Source organism: Antechinus flavipes, chromosome 5 (genome assembly GCF_016432865.1).
Source record: "Antechinus flavipes isolate AdamAnt ecotype Samford, QLD, Australia chromosome 5, AdamAnt_v2, whole genome shotgun sequence".
NCBI classification, from domain to species: domain Eukaryota; kingdom Metazoa; phylum Chordata; class Mammalia; order Dasyuromorphia; family Dasyuridae; genus Antechinus; species Antechinus flavipes.
The window spans coordinates 67,886,430-67,909,954 of record NC_067402.1 but is presented as its reverse complement, the minus strand read 5'-3'; the positions used below and the strand labels follow the sequence as shown (position 1 = coordinate 67,909,954).

The following is a 23,525-nucleotide window of genomic DNA, read 5'->3' as shown; positions in this document are numbered from 1 at the left end:
TACATATTTTATAATATATATTATGCATATATGCTTTAAGATAACTGTATAACATATGAATTATATAAAACATTATTTCATATAATGCTTCAATTTTCAAAGCATATTTATTACCTTATTTTAGGTTTACAATAATCTCATGAGATAAGCAGGATAGACATGATAATCTATGCTTTACATTTAGGAAACTAAGACTTAGAAGTTGAATAATTTGTCCAAGATGATCTCAGTGGCAGTATATTGAGGTATATATATATATATATATATATATGTGTGTGTGTGTGTGTGTGTGTGTGTGTGTGTGTGTTATATATATATATATAAACCCCATGAAAGACCCAGTAACTTTTTGTTAAACAAAATGAAAGATAGAATTAGCAAATTTCACTGGCTTAAAAGACAGCATTGAAGATAGCTTGTCCTAACTCTTATTTTACTGTTTTCCATTGAACAAGCTACAAGCTCTCTGGATCCAGTTTCCTCCATTTGAAAAATCGAGTATGGTTGAACTAACGAAGTGCCCTTTTATCAATTATTTAGATGAAACCATAAAAGTTATGCTTATCATGTATTCAGATGATATGAGGCTCAGGGCAGACGGTGGCTAATGCAGTAGATTACATTTGGAAAGGGGGTGATCCAAAAAAAAAAAAAGATTATTAATATAAATAATTAAATAATTGGTTGGTTGTTGATGATTAATTATTAATAATAACATATTAACTAAATCAAATATAACATTCACAGGCATACCTTGTTTTTGCTTTATTGCACTTCACGGATACTATTTTATTTTTTATAAACTGAAAATTTGCAGCAACCTTGTATCGAACAAATCTATTAGTGCCATTTTCCCAAAAGCGTGTGTTCATATCATGTCTCTATCACATTTTGGTAATTCTCACATGTTTCAGACTTTTTCATTATTATTATATCTGTTAGATTAATAATCTTTGATGTTAGTTATAATTGTTTTGAGACTCCACTAACTGTGCCTACATAAAACAGAGAAATAAATCAATAAACATTGTGTATATTCTGAATGTTTCACCCATCATTCTCCCCCATCTCTTTTCCTTTCCTCAAAAAAGTTCCCGAGACATAACAATATTGAAATAGGTCAATTAATAACCCTACAAGAGCCCCTAAGTGTTCAAGTGAAAGAGAGACAATCAATACAATTTCCTTATTTTAAGATATTACCACAATTACCCTAACCTTCAGCAATCACCACTCTTGACTAGTCAGCAACCATCAACATAGAGGTAAGATTAGCTAAAAGATGATGACTTACTGAAGGCTCCAATGATGTTAATATCCACAAGGGTGGGGAGCCATAGATAGAAAAGTTCTTCTATAAGCTGAGGATTTCAATGTTATATAATTTAATAAGGGGCAGCTGGGTGACAGTGAATAAAGAGCTGGGTCTGGAGTTACTAAGTCCTGAGTTTAAATCTGGTTTCAGATATTTACTAGCCATGGGACCCTTGACAAATCACTAATCTCAGTGTGCCTCAGTTTCCTTAACTGTACAATGGGGATTAGAACAGCGCCCATCTTGCAAGATTGTTGTGAGGATCAATAAGGCCTGGCACTTAGCAGGCACTATATAAATGCTTATTCCTTTCCCTTCTCTCCCACTCAATATGAGTTAACATGATGACATGGCTAATGCTACTAAGGCTATATCAAGGAAGACCTAGTGTCCAGAACCTATGGCCTACCAGGATCAGTTGAAGGTATTAGGGATGTTTAGCCTGGAGAAGACAAAGAGGCACAATATCAAGAGGCCAAAGGTGGAAGCTTCAAAGGCCGGTTGCCCCTTGATATATGGAAGTCATTGCAACAGAGAGTTGTCCAAAAGGGGAAGGGGCTTCCTTGGGAGGTGATGGGTTCTCCTCCATTGGGATCTCAAGTTAAAGACTATGCAATCTCTTCCACTTGCGACAATCTCTATTTCTAGAAAACTGATGGTCACTTCAGGAGGCTATACTTCTCCCAATGGGCTTCCTGCTGAAATCCCTTCTTTGCCCTTATCACCAGTGAGCTTTTTTTCCACAACTCTGTTCACAACCTCCTCACCTCCAGCTGCACACAGTGGTATGGTGGGAGTTGACATCATCACAGGCTCACAACCTAAGAAACCAAATATTCCATACAGCTTAGGGAGACCAACCTCCACTATACCTACAGGTTACTTACTATAACAGAATCACTATAGTCTTCTGTCATTTAGGCAATCACTATTTGACTAGCTGTTCCTCTAAGGATGAAATGGCTAGACAGTGGTTAGAAACATTCTGTAATAGGAAACTACTACAAATAAAACTTCTTTCCTTCTAGTTCCCAAAAGAAAGTCAGTCAGTCCATCCATCCCTTTTTCTGCCCTTCAATTTGAACTTCTTGACTATCAGTGTTTCTGGTTCAAGGCCTCATGGATATGAGATTTCTGAAATATTGTGGCTAGGATCATGCATAAGTAGGATTCATTTCCTTTGACTGAAAGCACTTGGAGACTCAGAAAAATACCAATTTTTTTTTCAGCACTGGACTCCATGTCCAGTCATATTAGATGTCAAGTGGCAAATCATTTAGTGGAACCCCGGGAAGATTGTGCTTCAAGCAGCTTAATTTAAGGCTTTTGTTTTGGATTATGTCACTGTTGACATCAGCTGCTAAGATTCCAAGTTGGTATTGTTGCCCTAATACCTATAATTATGAAATGTCTTAATGGAACTTTTCTACCACACTAATAATATAGGTCTCCTAGTCCCCAATCCCAGAGGATCATCAATATTCCCTAATCTGAAAATCCAGAGATTCCCAGAGAAAATGCAAAAGAAATTTATCTGACTTTCCATTTACCTTCTCTGTTGGAATCCAAGGGTTAATAGAAAAAAGTTGAGGACTATAATTTTATTATGATTACTAGAACCTCAATGTAATAACTGAAATTTTCCTATCTTTTATAGCTATCTAAATTTGCTGACTCAGATTATTACATTTCTCAATTTGGATTTATGGGGAACATGTAATTCATTCATAAATAGTAGAGTGATGAATGGAATAATCCTTTCAAGACCAGGCACACTTTGAATATGTGGTCATGTCTTTTAGGTCCAGAAGCTCACAAATTCAATCTTTCTAGATCTATCTGAACATGGAGTAATGGTCTAGACCTGTCTGCCCAGTGGTTCAGCACGTTATTCCTTTAAGAGGAGCTTTGAATAGGGTTAATCTGTAGGAAACTTGATCTTTCTTTGAAAAACTGATCTTTTCTCCTCTCCAAATGTGATTTATAGTCTGAAGCTTCTTTCCCTGTTTCTGTGTTTCTCTTGTTGCGGACCAATTGGCCATCATGTAGCCAATATTGTAATCATGAACAAGTTACTTAACCTTTTTAAATCCCAATGACCTCTTCTGTAAAATAAGGATAACATGACTCAGAAAATCTCACAAGGCTGCAATAAAGGCCAAAGGAAATAATGTATTTGTTTAACAATGGATATTCTTAGTCACAAATGTGCAGACAGACTGGCATCCTATGGGCCTCTTAATATAAAAAGAGTTTGCACAACTAGACATTTCTGAATAATCCCTAGAAGCTCCACCCCCACTGTAGGGATGGAGTGTTCTTTTGAAAAAGGTTGGCTCTTAAGCAGGGTGAGCCTCCTACTCAAGAGAGACCACTTTGTCCTCTTCTGACCATGTGACTGGAATTAATAGTTCTCTCTTGGATTTCCCTTGTTGGAAGGAACAGGGATCATCCTCTCCTTCCAGAGAAGAAGCCTTGCAGCCTAGGGTGCTTGCTCTTGCATGGAAACAGAAGGGTATCCTTGTGTGAGCCTGAAACTGGATCTCAAAGTCCTGGCTGCCTCTTTTTGTATTTCTTTTCCTTAGCACGCAAGACTGAACAGTGATCATGAGGGACAAACTTTTCAAACCTAGGGGCCACCTTTAGAGTGTTTGGGAGTTGGTGGGTTCCTCAGTCTGCTGCTCTGAAAAAGATGCTCCTTAGCTATAACGTCTTAGAAAAGTCATTAATGAATAGGAAATTATGCCATATATGTGAGGCTGGCCAAAGGATCTAGTCCTTGAATTAGGTGTTCAGATGATGCTGTAGATCTAAGTTAAAAGTGAAACACCTATTTAGCTATGCCATAAAGTACTTTATATTTAAAGCATTAACTTCTGGGGAAGAATATGCTAGAAATGTTGGATTATTTTTTTGTTTATATATAAGTTTATGTTTTAATCAATTCTTTTGGTTTTTTTCTCTAAGAGTTTGATTATTTTGACCTTTTAGTCCTCAGCTATATTTCCAATATAATTTCTGCCTTCACTTGTACATCCTATATTGAGAGTTATTTGCAAACTTTTAAGTGTCACAACATCAATTATAATTATTATATTATAATATTCTTTACAGTCTGATTCTAATGTCTCTTCAAAGTATGGAGATGACCTTGGTCAAAGATTATACCAGTGGAATACAAACTCTTGTAGATGATAACATTCTGGAAAATTTTCAAGATTTGTATTAGTATCAGTCTCTTTCCAAGAGTCAATCTCATTAAACTTGAAGAAACTCATCACTAGTGCACTGGCCACTAGACATGAAGAAACTCATAAATAGCATAATGACTACTAAATTCTTTGGCCATGACAATGCATGAAATTAAAAATACAAAAAAAGTCCTAGTTCAGTACAGCTCTGACTTCTGCAGTGTTGGAGATGGATGAAAAGACAGCATAAGATGCTAAGAATCACATGTTTTTTAGACCATATATAAATATTAACTCTAGGTAGTTAGTCTAAATGTCCAATAATCAAGTGAACATACTTCTAAAAGAACTAAATCATATCAAGCTTAGTATTCTCACAACAAATAAAATCAAAAAACAAAAGTTGGGACAAAGAGAAAAAGTGACTCACAAGTTTTGTTTGGTAAGGCAAATAAATGATTGATTTGATTTGCCCAAAGGCAATAAGAAACAAATTCATGGGGCATTTAGTCATTGGTCATGGGACATTTGTATTGCAGTGTCATTATGCACATCTTCAAAAAGACCAACCATGATGATAATTAAGAGTTCATATACTATCTGTTGCTAGGAGATGAAGATGAAAATTTTTTTCTTTAGATATATTCAATAAGACCCTCCAAATTAAATCAACATATACTTGAAAATTTGGTGACTTCAATAAAAGGTAGGAATAGAGGATTTTGGAAACTGTCTCTCAAAACCAGTAAGAGAAAATGACTAAACTTAAATAAATCTTATACCTTTATATCAAGTATATTTTCTTTAAGGAGTTGGGGCAGCTAGATGGTGCAGTAGATAGAGCATCAGCCTGAAGTCAGGAGGACTTGAGTTCAAATCTGATCTCAGACACTTAACACTTCCTAGCCATGTGACCCTGAACAAGTCACTTAACCCTAATTGCCTCAGCAAAAAAATAAAAAAGTTAAGGGGCTCTGAATATGAGTTTCCACCATTATTATGAAAAATTAATTAGTCTCCTAGTTCTTCTTTCTCCATGTTGTATCAGTGCATACAAGTTTTACAATGTTTTCGAAGGTACTCCTTGATGAAGATATAAGGAGGAAATTGAAAAGTTTCACAAAGAAAAATATTATATAGCAGACCACAGTGACACAATTGACCAAAATATATATAAAATTCAATATCTGTCTGTGTATGTTGTTCATGGACTATAAGAAGCATTTGATGCTATAGAACAGAATGCCATATTAAAGACTTTCCTCCAACAAATTGATAAGACTGTAGATGGCTGCAAATATGAGTAATTTTCATATCAGATACTTATCTATATATACACATATATTACACATATACATATGTATATGTATATAAATGAGAAGGAATTTAATTGAAACTTCAAACTAGACCTCTTTAAATAAGCTATTAATTGTTGTTCAAATGGGAAATAAAAGAATAGATATTGGCATAGACCATCAGTATGCCAGAATGGGAATGTAAACTACCACTCCACAGAAAAATGTAAACTACCTTGAGTAAAGGTTTACCCTTGAGTAAAGGTAAACAGCAATAGATTGGGCCATCCTTGGCAACTTGCCTTCTTTGTTCTATTTTTATATACCTGACTGGCTTGGAGATGGTGTGAGCATCCATAAACACCATTTTGTATTCCTGCCACCAAGGATGAAGTCTCATAAACTCCCTCAAAAACTTAATATATCCTAATAAATCTACAAATATTTACAATCAAGCAGGATGACCTTTCTTTCTTCAGTACCTCAGTATTGTTTTGGAGGGTTTGCATCCCTATAATTGGCATATCAGTGCAAAACACATCAATCCCCTTATATTTAGCCTTACAGTTAATGTCGCTGGGAAGATAGATTGCCCCCTACAAATCTTGTGTCCTTACAACATCACTACTTCATAGGGAAGTTTAACTGATATGAATCAGTCACCACAACAAAGTTACTAAAAGACCTTGGAAACCATCTCAACTAATCAATTCCTTGCTAAGTGGAGAGAAATAGAAACCAGGGATAACACTGTTTAAGAATGTAGACAATTTGCAAAATGTTATAGAGAAGGATGGTGAAAGATGAGCATTATTGCTTCCTAAAGAGCAGTGGAAGAAAAAACAAATTTACAAAAAGCAATTAAGCCAGATGGCTCTGAGGATATTTAAGAAATACATTAAAACTACATTAAGAAATACATGTGAAGAATATCACAGCAAATGGATGCAAAGTGAAAAAAAATCTGTGAATATTTCTATAATGAACTAAATCAAAAACAAAGAATAGAGCACTTTCTAGTAGCATGACTATAAATAACACTCCTGTTAGCAGACATTGCTGTTTGCAGACTCACAACTTTTTCTCAAAGAGATGCAGTGAAGAAATAAGGTCTTACAGAAGAAAAAGCAAAGACGAGAAGAGTCTTTAGATAGATAGATAGATAAGACCTAATAAACAGAAGGACCATACAGGGATTACAAACAGGCCTCAAATCTATTGGAGAATTAGGGGATGTCTACTCCAAGTGTATAATGACTTCTTCTGGTATAATGAGTAGATGAGAATAATTTTTCCAATAACCATGAAGGTGATTGGAGCAAGTATTGTGGAGCACTCAGAGCTTGGCCAGACATAAAAGACACTAAAGTTATCCACTGCATCCCAGGCCATCATTATTAGTTCTGCCACTGGTCTCTGGGGAAGAAAAAAAAAAAAGAGTAGGGCTGATGACTTTGTGTAACTCTGCCTCACTTAAATCCAATACATGTCAAGATATCACCATCTGTGATGTTATTTGTCCTATTAGAAGCAAAGGACAGACAACTGGAGGTCACACAATTTACAGTGATTGTTAAGATTTCTGAAAGAGAGGCTATCAAATAATTGAGAAAAAGTCTCACCACCACCAGTGTTGTTCCCCTTCCTCTAAGCAATCTTATTAAAAAAAAAAAAAAGTTGAGTAGAACCACTGTATATCGTGTGTATATCTTATTTGCATCTAGTTGTTTGCATGTGAGCAAAAGAATTTCATGTTAAATACTTTTTTATAATGGCATAATAGATTAGTATTTCCTTGACTAGGATTGAAACAGGGACATACTATACTTTTCCCTTGAAAATTACTAGCTTTATTACTAATTGAGATATTTTATAATCTTTAGATCCCTAAGCATCACACTGAGAAACCTAAAAATATGAAAATTGAAAGTTTTATTATTAATTTGGAATATGAAAATTGATGTTTACATATTTATTCAAGCTATTTAAGTGGTAATTCATAACAAAGTGTTCTTATGCTAATGTAAAACATTTCAATAACTGTTCATTTGTGTCTTATTCTTTATGACTCAAATGGGATTTTCTTGGCAAAGTTAGTTTGTAGTTTCCAATCTCATTCTCCAGTTGATTGAGGCAAACAGGGGTTAAGTGAAGGATTAAGGTCACACAACTAGTGACTGTCTGAGATTGGATTTTAACTCTGATCTTCCTGACTCAAGGCCCAGAGCTTTACCTACAACCACTTAGATGCCTCCATTTAATAATTAGAGCTAAACCAAAGTGGAATTGACTAAGGAGGTAATAGGTATCTCATTTAGGAGGCTTTGTAAGTAGATGTTTAGTGGGGAATGTAATATAAGGGTCTTCTGATTATGTGTGCATTAGACTGGATGACCTCTGAGATCCCTTCCAACCTGAAGATTCTACATTATACCATACCTTAGCTGGAGCGCTCTCAGCCACTTTTTGTCCAGGAATAAGAGAGAGCAGTTGAGTAACTGGAATTTTAGGTACAGATATCAGCCTTTTTTCACTTTTCATCAAAGATTTTTTTTTCCTTTTAATAGTTTTACAAGAATGCACTTTTTTCCCTTTAGTAGATAATTTATCCTTATTCTGAAGGATTGTCTGGGATGGCTTTTCTGTAATGTGATGATTTCAGTTTTTTATTATACATTTTTACCCTCTAAGAGAGTTAAGCTAGCAAGGATTCTTTCCTGTCTTTTCTGCGCTTTAGAATTAAAATACATCTAGTATTAACTAAAAAAATATGAAAAAGCATTCTTATTTGAAACTGATGAGAATTCTTCAGTGTACTATCTAAGAGAATGCCAATTAAAAACTTTTGCCTGTAGGATCCCTTAATTCACAGATTTTTTTTTAAATGGATGCATGCTAAAAAAAAAAAATAGATAGTAATGAAATTGGGAGCAAGCCATTCTTAAGTAAAACACTAATTATGTAACTCACAGATAATTAGACATTTGCCCAATGAAGGGTTGAGATTTAAAAACTGGGGAATGTGGGAGGATCTTTCTCAATCCCCTTTTCAACACTTCAGTTTAGAAGGGAACCCCCATGCCACATGTCTCCAGAAGTTATAGCTTCTTAAGAGTCAGCTCCCGAGATGAGTTTGTTTTTCCCAGAATCTGTTCTCTCTCCCCATACTATTGTCTTCACTTCACCCCTAGACACACTATATTTCTAGAAATTCTATGCAGTCTTAAAAAAAAACAAAAGAACATATCCAACCCTATTTTATACAAAAGTTGTCTTCCTGTCAGCCAAGAACCTTGCATCATATTTCACTGAAAAAAAAAATTGAGGCCTTTCACTGAAAACTCTCTTCCCTCCTTTTGTCATATCACCTAAATACCCTTCATCTATCTCTTCCTTTACTCCTATCTCAACATGAAAAAGTGGTTCTTCTCTTTACCAAGGAAAATTCTTCACCATGAACAAGTGGTCTCATTCCATCCTGTAATCTCTAATAGATTGCCTTCTCTATCATCCCCACTCTCAATTATTTATAATTTGTTTCTCTCCTGCCTACAGACATATTCATGTCTCCACCATCCTCAAAAAAAAAATCCTCACTCAATCCATCTAATCCCTCAGTGATAATCTTTCCACCCTCTTGAAAAGGCTGGTTATTAGCTGTCTCTACTTTTCTTCTCACTTTCTTAGCAGCTCTCTACAGTCTGGCTTCTAACCTTATATAACTGAAACCAAACTAATGATCTCTTGACTGCCAAATGGCTTTTTTTTTTTCAATTTTCATCCTTTTTGCTCTTTCTGAACCTTTTGACACCGTCAGTAACCCTCTTCTCTCTTTACTTTTCTACCCTTTCTTTTTTCTCTAGATTTTTGTGACCTGTTCACTTCTCACTTTGCTTTGCTGAAGATTCATCTGTGTCCCAAAAGGTTCTCCTCCACTCTGGTTTTGGTGGTGGATAATGGTCTTTTGTAGACAAATCTGGCTGCAGACTATGGGCAAATTTTAAAATTCATCCTGTCTTTGTTAAACATAAACATATCTCCAACATCTGCACTGATGTAATATTAAGCCAGATGATAATATCATAACAATATATGTTTAAAATTAGAGAACTAAAGCTATAAGTAATCAGTGAATAAACATTTTATTGAGCAACAACTATGTGCCAAGCACTGTGCTAAGCAATAGACATATAAAGAAAGGTAAAAACCAGTCCCTGCATTTGAGGAGCTAACATTCTAATAGAAGATACAATCTGCAAACAAGAGGTATATATAACCAAGTTGTACATAGGATAAATTGAAAATAATCAACAGAAGAATTAAAGAAGATTAAGAAAAACATCCTAACTTTTTCCACTTGAGACCCCTTTTCACCAGAGAAATTTTTACACGACTTTGGATATATAAAATAGATAACAAATCAAACATTGAAAACAAATCATAATTTTGCAATCCCACATTCCGTTACATAATCCCATGTGGGGTCATAACCTACAGTTTAAGCAGTTTTGCTATAAAATTTAAGATTTTAAAATTTATCCATGTTATTCCAAGTTTGCCTACTTTAGTCCATCATCAGCCCTGATGTGGAAGAGAGACCAGAGTGGAACAGAACCTCCTGGGATACAGGTGATAGAAGGTAAAAAGCCATAGAGCCCTTTCTGGCATCATAAAAATGGATTCAAGGACAAAGGGTAGAAAAGTAGATAATTAGAGGAAAGGATAAGAAAACAAAAGAAAAAAATTATAAATCTAAATTAGATGAGAACTGGAATTTCTGCAATGGCTAATCAGGTTACTACTAGATCCTAACACTGTTGTAAACTGAGTTGCCCTGAAGCACCCACAATAAAACTGTTACCTCTAGCATGACATATTGCTCCTATCTCTGCAATCCAGGCAGAGACATCCCTTTCCTTTCTTCTTTCATCCCCTGCTTGTTAGGGATTTGGAGGTTTCAAGAAACTTAGAATGGGTCCTTTCCTCACTCTGTATTCCACTTTGCTCCACACCAAGCTGGTCAATACTGAGTACCATGTGAAAAATTTCAGCCCACCCTTTCACCCAGCACCCAATGAAAACAAAGTCTGTATAAAAAATTCTCTTCCCAACCCCCAACTTTACCTTGCTTCTGAACAGCCAGACCAACTTATCCACACACCCATGTATACACACCTTCATAGTTCCAGCTTCTGCCTGATTTAGTATCTAAAAACTCCATAGTCTTATAATCTTGGGTGATGAGAACCCCCAGTCACACATCATCCAAAGTCATGCTGTGTCAACTGGGCACTATCACAGTTACAGAATCCAGCAGCTAATTAGCTGACGATATACCTTCCCAAGCATCTTCCTAGTTATCTTTAAAAACCACCTCTCTAGCCAGATTGGGAATTTCTTTCAGAGTAAAATGGTGGGTGAGATTGTAAAAGAATTGTCTTTTATGAGAAGCACCATCCCCTGCACCTGGCAACCAGTTCTTTCCTTTCTTAGGTCATGAATGTGTGACTCTTGCTCCTGGTCAGAGTCTAGGAACCTGGGTCTTGTGTACTAGGTTCCACTGAGAGTAGAATCTCCTTCTAGGGTATAAGTTCTGTATGTATCTGTGGGAGATTGGAGGGATTCTGAAACTGATCACAGTTAGATAAGCAGGATGGGAATTATCCACAAGCTAAACTTTTTTCATACTTTTTCTGAAATGTCATAATTTATGATCTATGCATATCTATTAGTGTAAGCATTTTACGACAGAAGAGAAAGAGAGCCTATTAAAGAAGTGTTCTTTCTCAAAAATTTTCCCAATAATCCCTCCCATTCATCAAATTGCATAGACAATCCCTAATCCAACCCCCTCAAAACTTTCATAATTACTATTTTTACAGTACATTTCAAATTGTTCATGTTAATAGGAAGCAATGTTGTAGAAATTCATTAAAAACAAAAATAAGAAAATATTCTTTGTCTTTAGTTTGGCTCTGAGTAAAGGGATAGGGGAAAGAAGAATATTATCGGGATATTTAGGTAGTATAAAAACAAAAAAGTTCAATAAAATTTTCTTAAAAAAAAAAAAAAGGTGATACCATTTGAGGAGAAAAAATTAAGCTGCACCAATACAAGATGAGGAGCATTTGATTGCAACTAAATACATACTAGTATACCAGAAAAAAATTCCTAGTCTTAATGAAAAAGATAAAGTCCATAATTAGGCTCTCTTTTTACAATATATGCCTCTGACAAATGAATTCTCAGTCTCCAAATGAGATATTTAAATAAGAGTAAAAATTGTAGGAAGCATTTAATAGTTTTCCCATTATACTCAGAATTGGTTAGATTTTTTTTTCTGAACTGTTGTGTTCAGGTTTGGAGAATTTATTAACAGCAAAAAAAGATAATTATTAAAATAACTGACATTATTTAATCTATCTTAAAAATATTGAAGAGCTACTTAGAATTTTTAACTCTGTACTTAAATTTGTATATCAGAGCTTATGACAGCTATAAATGGCTCTTCTGACAATGGACTAATAAGAGGTCAAATTATAACAAGGAAAATATGCTAGACATAAGGAGAATTTCCTAATAGTGAGAACTGTTATATATTCAAATGGATTATTCAAGAGAGATGGTGGAATCTCCTCTAGAATTTTCAAAAGCAAAACAGATTTTTCTCTTGTAGAAAGTGATCTTTGCCAAAGGTGGAAAATCTCTAAAGTTGTCTTGTCATCCTATTACTATATAAATTTCTAAGTCCTTTCTAACCCAAGAACCCATATAAAGATGGGCTTCATGTGGAAGCTATGTGAAAGTTTAAGTAGAATTTGAACATTTGTCCAGCACCAGATAATGTCTAAGATGTATACTAAATTTCATAGCTATCAAATATCTTTTTATAAATACCTCCCTTTTAAAAGAAAAAAAATTATATGTAACCACCAGTGATAGAAATCCAACAAAGTGATGCCTCCTGCTGGTCATGAAGACCATCTCTAAGGCATGAAAGGATCAGGACCTGCAACCATGTTCATACCAATGAACTCTTGAAGTAGTAAAGTGATGAAATACTTTGTCACATACAACTTTTGACTGTTAAAAATCAACTTGTTTGTTTAAATCTCTGCCAATAAGTCATACACTATGATCAAAAAAATTGCTAAATGTTGTAAAGCTTAAACAATTTTACTTTATTGTATAGCAACACCATGCATCTTTGAGGTGGGGTTCTCCTTACTTCATTCCCTTCCACTCTCTGAAGGTTTGAAAGACTTTCTAAAATATTTCAGAAATTCTATTAGGTTCTAAGGAGTAACCCAAAATGAATTTTGATGAATAATACTGTGTCACTGTGCTTAAATTTTCTGAAATTTTATCTTATTTAGTAATATTTAATTCCTTTTTTCAAGAGTCAAAAATTAGTACTACTTAGGAATTCTGAAATAATCTGCTTGAATTTGGTTAATAGATGTAAATTTAAGAAAACATTGCAAGGACAACCTATTCATGAAATGCTGTGGTTCCTGTTATACTTTGTATCCTTCACTCTGCCTTTTACCCTGCACTTTCATGCATTATAACTTTCTCCCATTTGCTCCAATCTCATCACTTTTAATATCCAGTTGTGATGTAAAAATTCTACAAAAATTTATGAGTGCTGGTAATAGCAATAACTTACACTCATCAAACTTTTTTACCATACTAACTCCACATGAAAACATTTTCAGACCCTCATAAAATGAATAAAGATACCTATTCAGTGTAATCTCAAAACAACTTTATGGTGATTTGTAATGATTTCATGATGAAATTCAGGAAAATTATTATGTTGAAATCATTTTTACATGAGCATAATTCATAGAGCATTTAAAAACATTTTAAAAATAGTTACTGTATTACAGGTTTTGCTCATTCCTGTTACCAGGGACCCAAAAAACATGAAAGATAGATGCCTAACACATTCAATAGTATTAATTTTTTTATCTTTAAGTATTTTATATATGGTAACTTGTTTATATTATTTATGATAACAGCTTATTTTTCAAAATACATGCAAAGATAGTTTTTATCATACATCCTTGCAATGTCTTGTGTTCCAAATTTTTCTCTCCCCTTTCATCCACCTTCCCCTAGACAGCAAGTAATCCCATATAGGTTAAATGTGAAATTTTTCTAAACATATTTCCATATTTATCAGGTTGCACAAGAAAAATCAGATCAAATGGGAAAAAATAAGAAAAAACCAAGCAAGGCAAAAATACTATGTTGTGATCCACATTCAGTCTTCATAGTCCATTGGATGCAGATGGCTCTCCTCATCACAAATCTACTGGAATTGTCCTGAATCACCTCATTGTTGAAAAGAGCCATGTCCCTCACAGTTGATCATCATATAATCTTGCTGTTGCAGTGTACAATGTTCTCTGGGTTCTACTCACATAGCATCAGTTCCTATAAGTCTTTCCAGGCCTTTCTGAAATCATCCTGTTGATCCTTTCAGAATATTTCATAACATACATATATTCTAACTTATTCTGCCATTTTCCAACTGATGGGCATCCACTCAGTTTCCAGTTTCTTGACACTATAAAAAGGGATGCTACAAACATTTTTAGACATTTTATGATCTTTTGGGGATACAAGTCCAGTAGAGACACTGCTGGATCAAGAGCCGTGCAGAGTTTGATAGCTCTTTGGTCATAGTTGCATATTGCTCTCCAGTATGGTTGGATCAGTTCACAACTCCACCAACAATGTATTACTGTCCCAATTTTCCCACATCCCCTCCAACATTTATCATTCTCTTTTCCTGTCATCTTAGTCAACCTGAGAAGTGTAAAGTATTGCCTCAGAGTTGTCTTAACTTGCATTTCTCTAATCAATAGTGATTTAGAGCATTTTTTCATATGATTAGAAATGGCTTTAATTTCGTCAACCTGAAAATTGTCTGTTCTTATCCTCTGGCCATTTATCAAATGGGAATGACTTGTATTTTATAAATTTGAGTCAATTCTCTATATATTTTAGAAATGATCCCCTTATCAGAAACACTGAATGTAAACTTTCCCCCCAGCTTTCTGCTTCCCTTCTAATCTTGGCTACATTCATTTTGTGTCTAAAAACTTTTAAATATAATCAAAATTATATATTTCGTATTTCATAATATTCTTATTTGGCCATAAATGTCTTCCTTCTCCACATATCTGAGAGGTAGACTATCCCTTATTGTCCTAATTTGCTTATAGTATCACCCGTTATTGTTTAAATCGTGAACTCAATTTTGAACTTATCTTGGTATAGGGCATTAGGTGTTGGGCAATACCTAGATTCTGCCATAGTATTTTCCAATTTCCCCAGCAATTTTTGTCAAATACTGAGTTCTTATCCCAGAAGCTGGAGTCTTTGAGTTTATCAAACACTAAATTACTGTAGTTATTGACTATTTTGTCTTATAAATCTAACCTATTCCACTGACCTACTACTTTATTTATTAGTCAGTACCAAATGGTTTTGATGATTGCTGCTTTATAAAATATAGGTCTGGTGCAGCTAAGCCAGTAGTGTTAATTCTCACTGTTAAAATTGCATCTCTACAAAAGAACTCCATTTTGCTCTAAAATGATACAATCCCATCCTTATGGAAATTTTGTGTATGTTCTGTAGAAAAATACTAAGTGTTAAAGTAAATCATATCAATCGCTTGTGGATTGGGGCTTCAAAGGATGGATGCTACCTGTGTTCCAGGGGAAACTCTGTGGGTTTTGCATTCCCAATACCACAACTCCCAAGCCACCCAACAGTTTATCTTTCCACTTATTCATTTTAGGATTGGTGTAGAATACAAGGCAATAAAAAAGGAAACAACAAAAAAAAAATGCACTCACAAAATAAGCTTCATTAGGATGAATGAATAAATACAAGTCTTATTTTTCTTGAGATCAGAATAGCATATTATATATTAAAATACAAATAACCCTTAAGGCACTGAGTAGAGCATTTTAAAAATTCTGACCATGATCAGCAGAATGATGATCATTTATTCTTCATCAAACCTAATTAGATTAGTAAATTTGGAATTTTTGAAGATGTATATTATGCATGGAAATAAATATCTAGTATTTTTTGTTTTCCTGACATCTTACCCATCCTTTTAGTAATTATAAAGCTCTTGTCTCCAAAGATAATGTATAAAAATTGAAGATACATCAATGCTTACTTATCCAAGTAAACAGCTGGAAGCACTGACATAGAGGATATTTGTGGAATGACAAAACTCTCAGTGGCAAGGTTTTCTAAAAATTTGATATAGTCAGCTCAGTTACTTAAAATATAAGATGAACAACATTTTATAGGTTCACAAACTAGTAGGCATCTGCTAAGCAATATTTACTCACCAATGAAGAGGAAGGATATAAATGAAAGGGTTGAAGTGTTTAGCTGCATTGGAGAAGAAGGAAAAAAGTAAGAGGATTATGAGGTGTTTAGTGGGGAAAGAAGAGAATGCCTATGAGAATCTGCATTTTGGGAAGTAAAGTTTGAAAATAAGTAAAAGACAGAAATTAACAGAATATTGTTATTGAATAGAAGACTATAAGAAGACCTAGGTATAAGGAGAATATAAATAAATATAGCAAAATGCACTGGAGAGATTACACACATCAGTGAGATCTTTAATCCAAATTATTCTGCTTGATAGGCAGTCCAAAGAGAAATTTTGGATCCATTTGAATTCTCCAATTTCTTTTTAAAATTCAGTTTTTTATAATGACCACTAAACTTCAGTTTTAGTAAAAAGCCAAGAAGCTTTTTCTCTTCAACATTATTTTTTAAATTTAGCTATCTTTTAAATCTCCATATCTTTGCCTTCTCTTATTGTTCTCTCCCAAGTGATAAGATAGGAATTGGTAGTTCAGAACATTTTAAAGCTATGATTCGAATAACTCCTGCTATCCTTTATGTTTGATAAGGCAACAGAAGGATATATGAGGGGAGGAATGGGAAGATTAACAAAATTTTTTTTTACCTTTCTTCTGCTTTTTTGGTAGTTGTGTCCTGCAAAAAACATAATAAGCTAGAGTGAATTTTATAAATATACATGATAAAAACAAAATATTTATATCAGCTCACTTATACTACAACTGATAACACTACCCAATTATCATAGGCTAATAAATATAACTTAATTATGGAATTTTAAAATTTAAAGACCTCCTAAAGAGGTCTCATCTATTCTACTGATCATTTCCAGGCCAGAATAATTTTCTGCACATCACACTACTGTGTGATGAATGAATATGACAGATGTTCTCAGATTCTCCTATTGGATAATCATACTTATGTTAGGCATCCTTTGGAAATCATTCAGAACACAAAAAATGCCATTCAGTAAAAGTACTCTATCCATGTGTTGTTGACTTTTAATTATTACTTATGAAATCTTCAAACTTTCTCTGAGATGACGTTCAGAACTCTGATTTTTAACTAAATTTTCTTAACTTCTCTCTTGATTCTTACCCTATAGGAACCAAAAATGAAAATTTTAAATCCTCTTTACAAATCCTACTTCAGCCACCAAGAAAATCTCAAATATCCTATCATTCCACCTCTCTCTTACTCTACTAAATTTGTTCACCACGAACAACCTCTAATTCTTTGAATCCTCCCTTACAGACTCAGTCCATCATTCAGTGATCATGCAAGATGACCACTGAGGTCAGCCTTCAAACTGTGATGTTGTGTATGATAAACTGTCTTGCAATGATTCATTGGGATTAGGGGGAAATTGGTTTGAGAGTTTTTTCCTTTAATATAGGCTTTCTGCTAATATTTTATTTCTTAAATTAATTATCATCTAGGTAAGCTAGAATGTTAGAACTAATCTAATGAGTCATTTAATAGAAAGAAGTGTAAAGTCAGAGGATCTTAGCTAAAGATATAAGGGGGAAAACCTCAGAAATCATGTCCAACACCTTGGTTTTACAGATGAAAAAGCTAAGGTTCAAAAAAGCAAGTTGTCTGAACACTTACTCCGTGGCATGATACTGTCTGAGTTAAAATGAAGATTGTGAGGATACTGTTATGTGAGGTAAAACAGTTTCTGGCTAGACATTTCTTTACCAACATACATCTCTCAAGAATTCCTTAGGTTTTGAGGAAATATACTTCTCCAAATCTGCATGTGATATTCTCAGGATCTAAGTGTCAGTGCATGTAGCCAAAACATATGAATTTTAAGCAAAAGATAGCATCAGCAGAACAGTGGCTACCAGTGCATAATATTTACTATTATAAATAATGTGAGATTTTTCTGAGGGTAGAGACTGTTTCCACTTCTTTTTCTTGGTAACCCAACTGTTTAGCACAATGATTCGTACATGAGATATTTTATAAATGTTTACTGAATGCCTACATATGTGTGTGCATATGATATATGTAGTACATATTTACTTTTTCCATACACTCAGTTTCCTTGCAGAGAAATTTTTATTGCATAGTTTTGGGCTATTTTCAGGAGCAGCTATATTCATTAGGTACCATAAATCTTAACCATCCTTTTAGATCCAGCTCAGTTTGCATCTCCTCTTTGAAACCTTTTCTGGACATATGTCAAAAGAGGTTTTCTCTTCTCCATTTCTAGAGTCCTAACTCTATCATTTATTTGTTTCTTATGTTACTTATTTTCTAGTATCTAGTTATATAAAAGGCATCATGGTATAATGGAGAGAGATCTGGCTTTAGAAGCAGGAAGACCTGAGGTGAACTCATGCTGCTAAGACAAATGACTATGGAACCTGGGAAAACTCATTTAATCTCTTAGTGTTGTGAAATCTTTAAAATCATGAATTGCAGAAAAGATCCTGCCTGGGCACGGATATAATTTTCTCATATGAGGGTTGCCTATATCAATAAGGGAAGTCATCACACCAATTATTAGTAATATTTTCTTGTGTATTTCCCAAATTAGATTATAAATTATTGGGAGGCAGAGATCATGTCTTACAAAGAGGTTCAAAAACCTTATAAAATGTTAAACCTTATATAATTTATAAAATTATATAAATTTTTCACCTTCATAATAACCTCAATAAATGTTTTTGTTGATTCATTTACTGTCCTTTGGGGCTCTTTGTACATTTTATCATTTGGGGACACTTTTTAATTTCTCTCATTTACTCAATCTATCCTTAATCACTTTAATAGTGAGCTCCAAGTCTTTTAAAGTTATACTGAGAAAGGGCAGGAATGTGTCTAGACAGAAAAAAAAAAAAAAAAAAAAAACCACCAATGACTTCCCTTTTATCTCTGTGCCTTTACAATGACCAGCCAAATTTACATGAAAGAACAGAAGAGGTCTGGTGTTAGAAAACTTCAGAATCCAATATCTCGGAGTTGTTTTATAGTACCTTGGCAAATAGATTTCAAGGATCAATATTAAAAAGTATAAGCTAGGATGAAATCTCTGATGGAGAGGCCCAAGTCTCTATTCCACTAACTACTATGAATGTCTCTACTATTTGCTCTAAATATCTTGATTTCTGAGGTAGCTCGTACTGAAAATGACAGGCCTCATTACCAAGATTCTTAATGGAACAAGGCGGGCAAATAAAAGGACAGGGGAAAAACATGAAAGTTTTTCTCCCAATCCAAACCACAGTATTATTGATAGTCCTATGTCTGAGGGTATCTGCTTTCTTAAAATACCTTTTTAAAAGCCTCTTACCAATTATTTATTCTTTTAAAAACTGTCTATTTATACCCTTTGATCATTTATCAATTCGGGAAAGATGTAATGTCTGGACTAGCTTTCTGAAAGTCCTCTGGAAGGGTCTAGGTCTTAGCAGGATAGACACCACGAGAATGGACAAGAATAGAGTCCAAAGTCTTTATTATCTCTTATACAATCTGTGTCTGTCACAGTCTGACCCAGTCTCCTTCATCAGTCTGACAGTCTGACAGTCTCAACCAGTCTCCCTCTGAGCCTAAGTCCCCAGTTTAAATATCCTATTATAATTACATCATTACAGTTTACTGAATATGTGTGAACTTGAGAACCATTAGCTCATCAATTCCACTGAATTAAAACCTTGTTTCAAGTATACTTCTCCAGAGTTCTGGTTCTCTACAGAAAGACCCATTTTTTTATCAGTTAGACTCAATTCCCTTTTACTAGTTTCTTTTCTTCTAATTTTGACTACATGTTCTATTTATTTCAAATATAAAAGATGAGGGGATTGTTCTATTTCTTTATACAACCCAATTAGGTTCATCTAGAACAGTGGTCTCCAAATAATGGGTTGCCATACTTCCACCCCCAATATGGTATCACTAAAAGGTGTTACGTAATCATGGGGAGAAAAGTCCCACCCCACATTTGATAAATATCCAATTGAGAGCCAAAAGCTGCTTAGCAACAGTACAATTATACCTCTCCTTATGCCCTTATTTCTTTCCCCTTACTCTGCACTCCAAGTTACTAACCTTGCCCCTTTTAAGTTTTGTGCCAGACCCACATAACCAATATCACCTGAACTCCTACCCACAACAACCTAGACAGTATCATTGAGAAAATTTTGCCCCTCAGATCATCTTGTGGTTGCCAACAGGCATATCTTGGAGGGTGGGCTCTGAACCATAGGACAATAACCTAAGAAAGAGCCCTGTCTCTCCCTATTTTAGATAGGACAAAATGAATTACAAAGGATAAGCATGGATAGATTGATCTGAATCACAAATAACCTTACTTTCTTTCCATTCCCCTACCCCAACTTACTCATTTTCCAAACTTCCCTATTACTGTTGAGGGCAACATCATCCTTTGAGTCCCTTTTCACAACGTTATCTGGAGTCCAGTCATCTGGACTCTTCATTTTCCCTCACTCCACACATCCAAATATGCAACCAGCTGTCAGATTATGTCATTTCAAGCTCCACACCTTTTGCATATGTCCTATGCCCAACACCCCCCATAACATAATAAATAACTTTATCAGGCCTCCATCAGCTCTCACCTAAACAATGACCTCCTCATTGGTCTCCATCCTCAAGTATCTCCCTATTCCAACCTATACTTCAAATGCCAAAGTAATTTTCAAGTGCAGGTATAACCAAGTCATCCCCCTATTCAATAAACTCCAATTGATATTATCTATTGATTCTAGGATCAAATATTATTTCATTTTTATCTCATTCTCTTAATTTTTGTATAAATCCATTTAATATAATTATTAATACAATGGCTCATGCATATAATAGGTAAATATATAGTTCATGTTTAAGAATATTTTTATTAATGTTATAAAAAAGTTGGAAGACTCCTGGTTTAGAGACTCACGAGATCAGGGAACTCATAGTTCTTAAATGATTTCATTGGCCTGTAGATACTTAAAAATTAAAATTCTCACAGGAAAACAGGCAGTAATAAGGATAAAATTAGGAGCATAAAGATATAACAGAATAATTAAGAATAAAGTATGCAGTAATATGAAAACACAGTTTTTCCTGTACCTGCGGTGTTTTTGTTGGTTTTGGTTTTTTATCTTTTTTTGACTCTTCTTTCCCTTTTTTACCTTTCTTGAGTTTTTTAGAACTTATGCTTTCATTATCTTGTGTACTGCTTTTTCGAATGTAGGCATTTGATTGTTCAAGTTCTTTCTTAGTTTTTTCAAGTTCCTGTTCAAATATAGTTACCAATTATTAGCCAAGTTTTTTTTTCAGTTCTTCCACTCTAAGACGTGTCTCAGTCTCATCATGCCCATCCACTTCAAACTTGGATTTTAGAAGTTCACATTTGCCTTGAAAACACGGCCATTTCCTATGAGCTATCTGAAATTACTTTTTTATTTTACTATCAAAGCAAATGTAAAAATAAAAACAAAGAGAAGCTCATAAATTGGTTCCTAGGGTTTGTTCCCTACAATCTACCAGCATTAATAAGAAACATTTGCAACAATGCAGTTGATTAATTTGCCAAGGTTATCTTAACCTAGAAATAACATCTAGGATAGCAGATATGAATCTTTTGTTTCTATCATCAATACAATTGACATGTTCCCCAAGTAAATGAGCATTTGTTTATTACTAGGTCTGCAAATAATTCCAATGAATTGTGAAAGAAAAAAGATTTGCACCAGAAGAAGTGAGGTCAATTCTATCAAGATAGAAAGGAAAAGTAATGTGGAAAATTAACTGATATTGGGAAAAGGGAAGGAGAAAAGGAGGGAGGGAGAGAGGAAGAGAGAGAGAGAGAGAGAGAGAGAGAGAGAGAGAGAGAGAGAAATACAATTTTTAAAAATATAGTCATTAAGAAATAGAATAAGATCTTTCTGTTTGGGGCAAAAGATATACCAATTAAAATCACTTTATAGAGAATTCCTTAATTTGCACACTGTATTAAAGTTTTTTACCGCTAAAGCATCTTCCAATTGTTCCTGAAGAAATGTCTTCTCATTTTCCAGAGAAATTACTACTTTCTATAAAATAATATGAAAATATTCGTTTTATTTTTCTTCTGTATGCTCATACTTACTTTAGAAGGCTTAAAAACATTATTTTTCTTATTTTTAGATATGAGAAAATTTTAATTATCTAATTTTCTTTAATTAACCATTTTATTTTTTAATTCATTAAAAAATATCACAATTACTATATTTTAAAGCTAAAATAAGAATTATAGTCCTTAACTATTACAGAAAATTTTGGTGACATGACTTAATTGTAATAATGTTGACTTGATAACATCAGGAGAGGTGACCTTAAGATATCTATCTGAGAAATGGCTATTGCCATACTGACAAGAACTCATCACACCACTGCCTTGGTGTTTGAAACTTAATTCTATACAAACATCAAGGGACAAGCAAACAACCACCACCACCACCACAAAAAGCCAAGTTGAGATCCCTCCTTAGACATTGAATGATCTCAGGCAAATCACTTCATCTCTCACTTAGAGGTACTGTCAATGGAAGATTATATGTGTCCATATGAGTCTATCTCAAAGGGGCTCATAGGGAGGTATTGATATTTCTATACTCTCTTAAAGCATTCTTCTCCAGGAAGACTTTGATTCCCATCAGAGACAGAAATTGAAACCACAAGGCTAACCATTCTGTAATACTTACAGAGGAAGAACCAGGATAGAATGATAGCTATCTCCCATAAATACTGCTAATATGATTATCTCTTTTAAAAGCAAGTTTGTTATTTATTTTTAACATCCTTTTTAAAAAATTTGAATTCTGAATTATCTCCTTTCCATCCCTTCCCAGCTCATTGAGAAGTAAAGAAACATGACCTCAATTATATGTATATGTGAAACCATGTAAAACATTTACATATTAGCTATATTGCAACTAAAATAAAACAAGAAAAAATGAAAAAATGAAAAAAAGCCTATGCTTCAATCTGTACTCAGATTCCCATCAATTCTCTCTCTGGAGACAGATAAGCATTTCTTATCACAAATCTTTCAGAACTGTCTTGGATCATTATATTGATCAAAGTAGCTAAGTCTTTCACTTGTTATCTTTTTAATGGAGACACAAAGCTATCTTTTTTTTATAGTATTTTATTTTTCCAAACACATGCAAAGATAGTTTTCAACATTCACCTTTGCAAAACCTTGTGTTCCAAATTTTTCTCCTTCTTGACCCTCCTCCCCCTTTCCAAAGACAGCAAATAATCTAATATAGGTTAAACATATGCAATTCTTCTAAACATATTTTCATATTCATC

At 34.1% G+C, this 23,525-nt stretch overlaps 1 protein-coding gene and 1 long non-coding RNA gene across 7 annotated transcripts in view; one reads left to right on the top strand and one right to left on the bottom strand.

Annotated features, from left to right (window-relative positions):
• CCDC7 (coiled-coil domain containing 7) overlaps positions 1–23,525 on the bottom strand; it is a 152,807-nt gene that overhangs the window by 36,153 nt on the left and 93,129 nt on the right. For 4 of the 5 annotated variants that reach the window (XM_052000780.1, XM_052000779.1, XM_052000781.1 and 1 more), the window contains 4 exons: positions 22,196–22,261; positions 21,297–21,461; positions 16,816–16,844; positions 16,187–16,229 (listed from right to left, as the gene is read on the bottom strand). In XM_052000780.1, coding sequence (XP_051856740.1) covers positions 16,226–16,229; positions 16,816–16,844; positions 21,297–21,461; positions 22,196–22,261 — 264 coding nt within the window. In that variant the 3' untranslated portion in view covers positions 16,187–16,225. Of the gene's footprint in view, positions 1–8,240; positions 8,444–10,976; positions 11,219–16,186; positions 16,230–16,815; positions 16,845–21,296; positions 21,462–22,195; positions 22,262–23,525 lie in introns of those variants that run through there. The other variant, XM_052000783.1, reaches the window with a different exon arrangement.
• LOC127564321 (uncharacterized) overlaps positions 1–23,525 on the top strand; it is a 131,787-nt gene that overhangs the window by 29,186 nt on the left and 79,076 nt on the right. The window lies entirely within an intron of this gene.